General features: G+C 36.6%; 1 protein-coding gene across 1 annotated transcript; it reads left to right on the top strand.

Annotated features, from left to right (window-relative positions):
• Window positions 1-2,178: 2,178 nt before the first annotated feature.
• Window positions 2,179-9,068, top strand: LOC145821655 (uncharacterized protein At1g32220, chloroplastic-like). Its single transcript, XM_082918196.1, has 3 exons — window positions 2,179-2,227; window positions 2,961-3,052; window positions 8,889-9,068. Exons 1-3 carry the CDS (start codon window positions 2,179-2,181, stop codon window positions 9,066-9,068), a joined length of 321 nt encoding a protein of 106 aa, XP_082774322.1.
• The last annotated feature ends 1,347 nt before the right edge of the window (window positions 9,069-10,415 follow it).

Genomic DNA, 10,415 nt, shown 5'->3' with positions numbered 1-10,415 from the left:
GGGTGTTATGAGATATGTGATTAGTGGTTATGATATATTAGTGGTTATAAGTAAAGTGGTATGGTTATGAGCCAAAGAGTATTGATTATGAGATATATGACTAATGATTATGAGATATGTGATGTTAATTATGATCAAAGTGGTGTGGCTATGAGCCAAAGGGTGTTATGAGATATGTGATTAGTGGTTATGATATATTAGTGGTTATAAGTAAAGTGGTATGGTTATGAGCCAAAGAGTATTGATTATGAGATATATGACTAATGATTATGAGATATGTGATGTTAATTATGATCAAAGTGGTGTGGCTATGAGCCAAAGGGTGTTATGAGATATGTGATTAGTGGTTATGATATATGTGATGTTAGTTATGAGCCAAAGAGTGTTGGTTATGAGATATGTGGGTAATGGTTATGAGATATATGATTGTTGTTTATGAGACATGTGATTTTGGTTGTGAGCAAAGTGGTGTAGTTATGAGTCAAAAGAGTGTTTGGTTATGAGATATGTGATTATTAGTTATAAGATATGTGATATTGATTATGATCAAAGTGATATGGTTATGAGCAAAAGGTTGTTGATTATGAGATATGTAATGTTGGTTATGAGTCAAAGGGGGATTGGTTATAAGATGTGGTTATGAGTTATATGGGTAGTAATTATGAGATATGTGATTAATGTTATGAGATATGTGATATTGGTTATGATCAAAGTGGTGTGATTATGAGCTAAAGGATATTGGTTATGAGATGTAGTTATGAGATGTGTGATTGTAGTTATGAAATATATGATGTTGGTTATCAACAAAATGGTGCTGGTTATGAGATGTGGTTATGAGATATGTGATGTTAATTATGATCAAAGTGGTGTGGCTATGAGCCAAAGGGTGTTATGAGATATGTGATTAGTGGTTATGATATATGTGATGTTAGTTATGAGCCAAAGAGTGTTTGTTATGAGCTATGTGGGTAATGGTTATGAGATATATGATTGTTGTTTATGAGACATGTGATTTTGGTTATGAGTAAAGTGGTGTAGTTATGAGTCAAAAGAGTGTTTGGTTATGAGATATGTGATTATTAGTTATAAGATATGTGATATTGGTTATGATTAAAGTGATGTGGTTATGAGCAAAAGGGTGTTGATTATGAGATATGTAATGTTGGTTATGAGTCAAAGGGGGATTGGTTATAAGATGTGGTTATGAGTTATATGGGTAGTAATTATGAGATATGTGATTAATGTTATGAGATATGTGATATTGGTTATGATCAAAGTGGTGTGATTATGAGCTAAAGGATATTGGTTATGAGATATAGTTATGAGATATGTGATTGTAGTTATGAAATATATGATATTGGTTATCAACAAAATAGTGCTGGTTATGAGATGTGGTTATGAGATATGTGATGTGATGAATTATGATCAAAGTGGTGTGGCTATGAGCCAAAGGGTGTTATGAGATATGTGATTAGTGGTTATGATATATGTGATGTTAGTTATGAGCCAAAGAGTGTTGGTTATGAGATATGTGGGTAATGGTTATGAGATATATGATTGTTGTTTATGAGACATGTGATTTTGGTTATGAGCAAAGTGGTGTAGTTATGAGTCAAAAGAGTGTTTGGTTATGAGATATGTGATTATTAGTTATAAGATATGTATATTGGTTATGATCAAAGTGATGTGGTTATGAGCAAAAGGGTGTTGATTATGAGATATGTAATGTTGGTTATGAGTCAAAGGGGGATTGGTTATAAGATGTGGTTATGAGTTATATGGGTAGTAATTATGAGATATGTGATTAATGTTATGAGATATGTGATATTGGTTATGATCAAAGTGGTGTGATTATGAGCTAAAGGATATTGGTTATGAGATATAGTTATAAGATATGTGATTGTAGTTATGAAATATATGATATCGGTTATCAACAAAATGGTGCTGGTTATGAGATGTGGTTATGAGATATGTGATGAGAGCTCATAACTAAGTTATGATTAATTTGATTCTAGTTATGAACAAATATGATTTTGGCTCATAACTAGAAAAAGTGACCTGCTTACCAGGTCACTTTTAATGATGTGGCTCAATCTGAACCATTGATTTTTTATGTACCATACATTTTTTAAACAAAATGTACTATAGACTTTCCCTATTTATGCTTGATCATGTGGAATGCAGCGAGCTGCTGAAACGGAGCTGCTAACCAAATTTCCATACGGAGGTGAGCTTACTTGCTGTTAATGTAATTGATATATTTTTGACTGATGCCTGGCACTCGTGTTAAATTTTTAGCCGAGAAAAGTGACTGGCAGCTTGTTGCCTGTAAGCTCTCTAATTGAACTAATAAAATGGGCATTCCATTTGTTTTGGCGGAGAACATTTTTTAGTGTTTGGTATGACGGAGAGCAAAGTTAACAAAAAATGTTTTGACTTCTTTGTTTCACTTCCCAGGTGTATTCATGCAATAAAAGTCGTGTATGTATAGGACCCACTATGTTAAAAACATTACATACCACAGAGGTGAAAGGTTTGGTGAAAAAAAAGATAATGTTATTAAAAACAGTAATGCTAGGTATCATGAAAAACCTTTCATGAAAATAATCATGAAAGTTTTGTGACCCTTGGATTACACTTAGAATAAAGCACCACACACTAATCAAGGTAATCCAAGGATCATAAATCTTTCATGATCATTTTCATGAAAAAAATTTCATGATCCCTAACTTTTTTCTATTAAAAATATATAATTAGCTGAATCACCCGAATGGTTAGGCTTTAGAGTTTCTAAATTAGAAGGCCTAAACAAGTTGGGATTAATAGGGTAGGTATAAATCTATATTGCTTTGATTTTAATCACAAGTCTCTCAAATTATTTCTTTCAAACTAGCAAAATGTTTTTAGTGAGTCTGTAGAATTCGACACTTAATAATGACAGAAGATCTAAACTTTTTCAGGTGTAATTCTGAGGCTTGGATTTATACATGGAACACGCCGAGCTGGGAGCATGAAGTTACCCCTGGGTGTAATCGATTCTCCATTGGAGATGGTAATTTTCTTGTGCTTAATATAGATGACTAATTGTTTTGAACATGCTTGTTCTCCATATGTCCCTAAACTGCCAATGGCAATTTTGTTGGGTATACCTCCTTATTGGAGTGTGGGACCCAATTGGTTTATTAAAAGAGTTTTAATTTGACTTGATTTAGGTATAATATATTTTTATATATTATATTTGAGGAAACCCAATCCAATTTAGATACAATTAGATTTGATTTTAAAACCCAAGATTCAATATATATATATATATATATATATATTGTTTAGTCTTCACGAAAAAGGGATGCACGGCTCTTACAAATTTGGCTCAATACTTTTCTGAATTGGTACCGTTACTGTAAACATCTTTTTGCGGGGTTGGTGCCAATTAATTCATCTTTGATGTTTTTTGATTTGGGGCGGCAGTCAACTCAGCGGATTGGTTTCGGTTGATTTGTTTGATCATTATTTGGTGGGTTGATTTTGTTCGTTATTTTGGATCTTCTACAACTCTGGTTCAGAAGATTTTGGTTCATCTATTTGGTGAGGTCTTTCCTCTTTGTTTATTTGTGATTATTTGGAATTCACCTAAGGGTGGTTTTGTGAGACCATTAGTGTCTCGTTTGTAATCGTTTGGAACTTATTTGGTTGATAGTGGAATCGGATTTCGATCCCGTGGACGTACCTCACATTGAGGGAACCACGTAAAAATTCTTGTGTTGCCTTTGATTTAATTTTTCCGCATTAGTTTTTATTCCCATTGATTGATTTACTTGTGGGGAATCATCGATTTTCCCTAACATCTGGTATCAGAGCTTACGGTTTATTTGAGTTTATTTATTTGTGTAAATCAATGGAGGGGAATGTGGGTCGTATGTCTAGCTTCAATGGAAGCAATTGGGTAACTTGGAAAACTAAAATGGAGGACCTATTATTTTGTAAAGATTTGTATGGACCCATTGAGGGTAATAGTGGCAAACCCGAGGGTATGAAAGATGATGAATGGAATAGGCTTAATCGAAAAGCCGTTGGTGTTATCCGTCAATGGATTGATGACAGTGTGTTTCATCATGTTGCTACTGAAACTTCAGCACATGATTTATGGAAAAAATTAGAGGGCCTTTATGATAGGAAATCAGCCACAAATAAAGCTTTTCTGTTTCGTAAGTTGGTTAATTTAAAATATAAAGAGGGCAGCCCTATTCCGGAACATCTGAATGAAATAAAGAGTATTGTTAACCAACTTGCTTCTATGAAAATTGTTTTTGATGATGAGTTGCAGGCTTTGATGCTACTGAGTTCTTTGCCCGAAAGTTGGGAGACTTTGGTTGTGACGGTTAGTAATTCGGCACCTGATGGAGTTGTCACAATGGGCCAAGTTACTAGTAGCCTGTTGAATGAAGAAACTAGAAGAAAATCAGCGGGTTCCTCTCATTCAGAAGCATTCGTTGTGAGAGGCCGAAGCAAAACAAGGGGGAGGAGTAAGACTCCTCATGGTCGTGATCAAAGCCGTGACAAATCAAAAGATGGTTCTTTTTCAAAGAAAGACGTTGAGTGTTATTATTGCCATGAGAAAGGGCACATGAAGCGAGAATGCCGAAAGCTCAAGAATAAGGAGAAAAGGCGTGACAAAAGTGTGGACAAGAAGCAAGAAGACACAACGGCAGTTACTACCAATGCTGATCTCATGGTCGTTTGTGAAGATGATTGTATCAATTTTGTGGGCCAAGAGAGCAATTGGGTGATTGATTCTGGTGCTTCTTTTCATGTGACTTCTCGAGTTGATTTCTTCACTACCTACACTGCAGGAGATTATGGTTCTGTTCGAATGGGTAATGAAGGTTTGTCCAAGATTATCGGCATGGGTGATGTTTGCTTGGAAACAAATCTGGGCTGCAAGTTGTTGCTTAAAGATGTGAGGCATGTTCCCGACATTCGCCTCAATTTGATCTCTACTGGGAAGCTTGATGATGAAGGCTTCAACAACAAATTTGGTGATGGAATATGGAAGCTCACAAAGGGTTCCTTGGTGGTGGCTAAGTGTAAGAAGACTCATACACTTTATTCGATGCAAGGAAAAATTTGTAAAGGTGTTGTCAATGCACTTGAGGAAGATACTTCTACTGAATTATGGCACAAGCGGCTTGGCCATATGAGTGAAAAGGGGCTGCAAGTATTGTTCAAGAAAGAGCTTCTACCCGGTTTGAAAGGTACACATCTTAAAACTTGTGTTCATTGTTTGGCGGGTAAACAACATAGAGTTTCTTTTCATAAAAATGTTGCTTCTAGAAAAGAAAATGTTTTGGAGTTGATTCATTCGGATGTTTGTGGTCCTTTAAAAGTTAGAACACATGGTGGTGCACTTTATTTTGTTACTTTCATTGATGATTATTCAAGGAAAGTTTAGGCTTTTTTACTAAAAACTAAAGATCAAGTTCTAGAAGTATTTAAGCATTTTCAGGCCATGGTTGAAAGAGAAACAGGGCAGAAATTGAAGTGCATCCGATCAGACAATGGTGGTGAATACATTGGGCCATTTGATGAGTATTGTCGCAGCCAAGGTATTCGACACCAAAAGACAGTTAAGAAGACTCCTCAACAAAATGGCGTTGCCGAGAGGATGAACCGCACAATTGTGGAAAGAACAAGGTGTTTGCTTTCACAAGCTAAATTGCCAAGATCCTTTTGGGGTGAGGCGTTGAAGACAGCGGTTGACGTGATCAATTTGTCTCCTTCCTATCCTTTGAATGGTGATGTTCCAGAAAGAGTTTGGACCGGCAAAGATGTGTCTTTTGAGCACTTGAGAGTGTTTGGTTGCCGAGCCTTTGTTCACATTCCAAAAGATGAAAGGTCCAAGCTTGATAGCAAGTCAAAACAATGTATTTTTCTTGGCTATGGGCGTGATGAATTTGGTTATAGATTGTGGGATCCGGTCGACAAGAAAGTCATTCGAAGCCGTGATGTTGTGTTTCTTGAAGACCAAACAATTGAAGACTTTGGCAAAGGTGATCAACCGGAGCCAAAAACTAGTGATCTCATTGACATGGATCCATCTCCTTCATCTTCAGTTGATGATGAAAATGGGAGAGATGTGCAGCCACCTATTGAAGATATGGAGAATGATACTAATCCTAATGAAGTTGAGCCAGAAATTGAGGAAGAACATCCAACTCAAGAACCGCCACCACAACTTGAGTTGAGAAAATCTACAAGGGACCGACAACCTTCAAGAAAGTATCCTCCCAATGAGTTTGTGTTGATTTCTGATCAAGGGGAGCCTGAGAGCTATCAAGAAGCTATTGAGCATGCAAAGAAAGGTGATTGGAAAAAGGCCATGGAAGAGGAGATGAACTCCTTACTTGAAAATCACACTTATGATTTAGTGAAGTTGCCTAAGGGGAGGAAAATTTTGAAAAATAAGTGGGTCTTCAAATTGAAGAATGATGGCAAGAATCTGAGGTACAAGGCACGTCTTGTCGTGAAAGGCTTTGGGCAAAAGAAAGGTATTGATTTTGATGAAATTTTTTCGCCAGTTGTAAAGATGTCTTCTATTCGGGTTGTACTTGGCATGGCTGCAAGTATGAACCTTGAAGTTGAGCAACTTGATGTGAAGACCGCATTTCTGCATGGTGATCTTGAAGAAGAAATTTACATGGAGCAACCGGAAGGATTTGTGGAAAAAGGGAAAGAGAAATTTGTTTGCAAATTGAAGAAAAGTTTGTATGGCCTCAAGCAAGCCCCGCGGCAATGGTTGAAATTGGAGTTGAGCAAGTCTTTTGCTATGAAAGATTTGGGACCGGCAAAGCAAATTCTTGGTATGAAAATTGTTCGTGATCGCAAAGAGGGGCTGATTTGGTTGTCTCAAGAAAGCTACATTGAGAAAGTTCTTGAAAGGTTCAACATGAATAAAGCAAAGCCGGTTGGTTGTCCACTTGCGGGTCATTTCAAGCTTAGTTCGAATCAATGTCCTACAAGTGAGAAAGACAAAGAAGAGATGTTGAAAGTTCCTTATGCTTCAGCAGTTGGTTCTTTGATGTACGCCATGGTTTGTACAAGGCCGGATATTGCTCACGCAGTTGGTGTGGTGAGTCGGTTTCTCTCTAATCCGGGTAAAGAACATTGGGCAGCGGTAAAATGGATTCTAAGGTATCTTCGAGGGACTTCGAAGGTGTGTCTGTGTTTTGGGGATGGTAAACCGATGCTTGATGGGTTCACAGATTCTGACATGGCCGGTGATGTTGATTCTAGGAAATCTACTTCGGGGTATTTGATGACTTTTGCAGGGGGAGCTGTGGCATGGCAATCTAAATTACAAAAATGTGTTGCTCTCTCAACTACCGAAGCTGAATTTATTGCCATTACGGAAGCTTGCAAAGAAGAGTTATGGTTGAAGAAATTTTTGCAAGAGTTGGGTTTGAAACAAGAAAAATATGTGCTTTATTGTGATAGTCAAAGTGCTATTCACTTGAGCAAAAATTCTACTTTTCATTCGAGATCGAAACACATTGATGTGAGATACCATTGGATTCGTGATGTGTTAGATTCGAAATTGTTACAACTCGAAAAGGTTCACACAGATGATAATATTTCAGATATGCTGACAAAGACTTTGTCGAGGGACAAACATTTGAAATGTAGAACTTTGGCGGGTATGGTTGATGTCTCCACCTAAGTCGGTAGGGGGAGAATTGTTGGGTATACCTCCTTATTGGAGTGTGAGACCCAATTGGTTTATTAAAAGAGTTTTAATTTGACTTGATTTAGGTATAATATATTTTTATATATTATATTTGAGGAAACCCAATCCAATTTAGATACAATTAGATTTGATTTTAAAACCCAAGATTCAATATATATATATATATATATATATTGTTTAGTCTTCACGAAAAAGGGATGCACGGCTCTTACAAATTTGGCTCAATACTTTTCTGAATTGGTGCCGTTACTGTAAACATCTTTTTGCGGGGTTGGTGCCAATTAATTCATCTTTGATGTTTTTTGATTTGGGGCGGCAGTCAACTCAGCGGATTGGTTTCGGTTGATTTGTTTGATCATTATTTGGTGGGTTGATTTTGTTCGTTATTTTGGATCTTCTACAACTCTGGTTCAGAAGATTTTGGTTCATCTATTTGGTGAGGTCTTTCCTCTTTGTTTATTTGTGATTATTTGGAATTCACCTAAGGGTGGTTTTGTGAGACCATTAGTGTCTCGTTTGTAATCGTTTGGAACTTATTTGGTTGATAGTGGAATCGGATTTCGATCCCGTGGATGTACCTCACATTGAGGGAACCACGTAAAAATTCTTGTGTTGCCTTTGATTTAATTTTTCCGCATTAGTTTTTATTCCCATTGATTGATTTACTTGTGGGGAATCATCGATTTTCCCTAACAAATTTCAATATTATAATGATATCATCAGTAGGTTTATACTTATCTCAGATGCATCTGAAGTCTAAATAATATTTTGTTTTCTGCAATCCCTATAAAGTGACTCATCTGGGATAGACTACTGCTCTAATTTGTCAAGTTTGGTTATTTAATAGAGGTCTCTCTCTCTCTCTCTCTCACACACACACACGCACACGCGCACACACACGTTCTGGTAACACAACAAAGATCATCTGTCTCTAAAAATTCCTGTCCCCTGTCTCAAATCACTCACAATCATTGGATTATTTGAGAATCCCAAAATTCACAAATCTTTGGGAACAGAGGACCCTTGGACGGTGGTAACAGGCTACATTCCAAATTGTTTCTTCACTTGATGACTAGGGAGTGACGGGCAGTTTTCACTCGTCTTGTGGTTATCTTTGATTATTAACCTCGGCACACAACCAATGCAGGTTCTTCAATATGCAAAACCGCTGAATCAGGTTCCGTTTGTTGGTTCTCTGCTTGCACCACCTGTTAATGTTACTTCTGTGGCTAAGGTTGCCGTCAGAGCAGCAACTGACCCTGTTTTGCCTTCTGGTATCATCGACGTCTATGGAATACTACATTACAGCCAACAGAAGTCAACATAGATTTTGTGATTTTTTTTTTTTGTCAAATGACTGTTAATTAATGCCAAAACTGTGTTTACTAAACTTTACCGGGTGGCAAAAATTTTAGTACGAGTTAATAGATTAAATGCAATAAAATGTAGAATGGTTGCAGTCAATAAAAGGTTGACTTTGGGAATGCTGTTGTCATGCCATCAGTTGTGAATGAAGTGAAGATTATTACTTTTTTTATTATTATTACTTTCTTTATTATTATTTACTTTTTAATCTATACTCCAACAGATCACTTATTGCATAATGATGGTGTAACATGCCACGCTCAAACGAAAATAAGAATAAGCACAATATATTTGTTGGCTTTTTGGCTTTCGAAAGTTAGAAATGTAATTTAAGCGTGCCAGCAAGGATAAATAAGTCCTTACAAAATTTAATAAATAGCAACCAATTTGTCAGACGATTGTTTCGAAATTCTTTTAACCTCAATGAAGAGGACTTTACTGGTGGCTTAATTGTTTTTTAGGAGAAAATTGAGATGACTTATTGCAATAGGAGAAGAGAATAACAGTGTCAGAAATCAATTTTTATTAAATAAACAGGAACTTACAATGGTACCTGCATAGTTTCGAAGAGGATTACAGTGACAGATTAACTTAGAATTACTCCTAGGAATTTAAATTGCAGTACAGGAATGTAAAGACTGGAATTTAAAGAACTGAAAAATATAAAGTAAATAAACTGATTATCTGGATCTGGTTCTGGGTCCTTTGCATTGTCAGCACTCTTCTCTATTTACAGGCTCTTAATATAACCGTCAAAGTGGCTGATAATCCGTCGAAGTGATCTCCATGATCACTGAGTGTAGCTTGCGGTTTTCATCAGTTTGTTTTCCACTATTCCACTCTTCATGGTTGTGCTTCCCTCATGAATTTGAATTTGAACTGCATACAACTGTTTGGCCACATCGTCTTGGATGTCTTGACTATTCCCATGTCTCGCGGATCCATTGCTATTGTTGTAGTTTTGCCACGCGTCTGTTAATATTTGGAGACCTTTACTAATTCCCTAATTCGCCCCTCATCATCCACGTATATATAGCCAACAATACACTCCCCACACTAATATAGCCAATACTTGGTAATATTAGTGGATTAGTGTGCTTCGCTTACGTCCTAGGACGTGCATGGACTTTTTATTTTATCTTGGAAGTGTAACCGTCTCCAAGCAATGAAACATTGAACATCATTAAATTCTTCCTTGCGTTTGAACACTACCTCCATTATTTGTGTATATGAAGGGACTAATACATCTTCAATGGCTAATCAAGCTCTCTCTTGCCTTGAACAAGCATACGAGGAGGTTTTGGACAAT

The sequence above is a fragment of the Camellia sinensis genome, chromosome 3 (genome assembly GCF_055761805.1).
Source record: "Camellia sinensis isolate YWXY chromosome 3, ASM5576180v1, whole genome shotgun sequence".
Taxonomy (NCBI): domain Eukaryota; kingdom Viridiplantae; phylum Streptophyta; class Magnoliopsida; order Ericales; family Theaceae; genus Camellia; species Camellia sinensis.
Note: the sequence above shows the minus strand (reverse complement) of the source record. Positions and strands in the feature narration are given on the sequence as shown.

Bases quoted from the DNA above. Each gene is read 5' to 3' on its own strand.
- LOC145821655 (XM_082918196.1), top strand. From the start codon at position 2,179: ATGCAGCGAGCTGCTGAAACGGAGCTGCTAACCAAATTTCCATACGGA. The intron at 2,228-2,960 runs GTGAGCTTACTT...AAACTTTTTCAG, and splicing joins AACCAAATTTCCATACGGAG to GTGTAATTCTGAGGCTTGGA. The intron at 3,053-8,888 runs GTAATTTTCTTG...CAACCAATGCAG, and splicing joins TCGATTCTCCATTGGAGATG to GTTCTTCAATATGCAAAACC.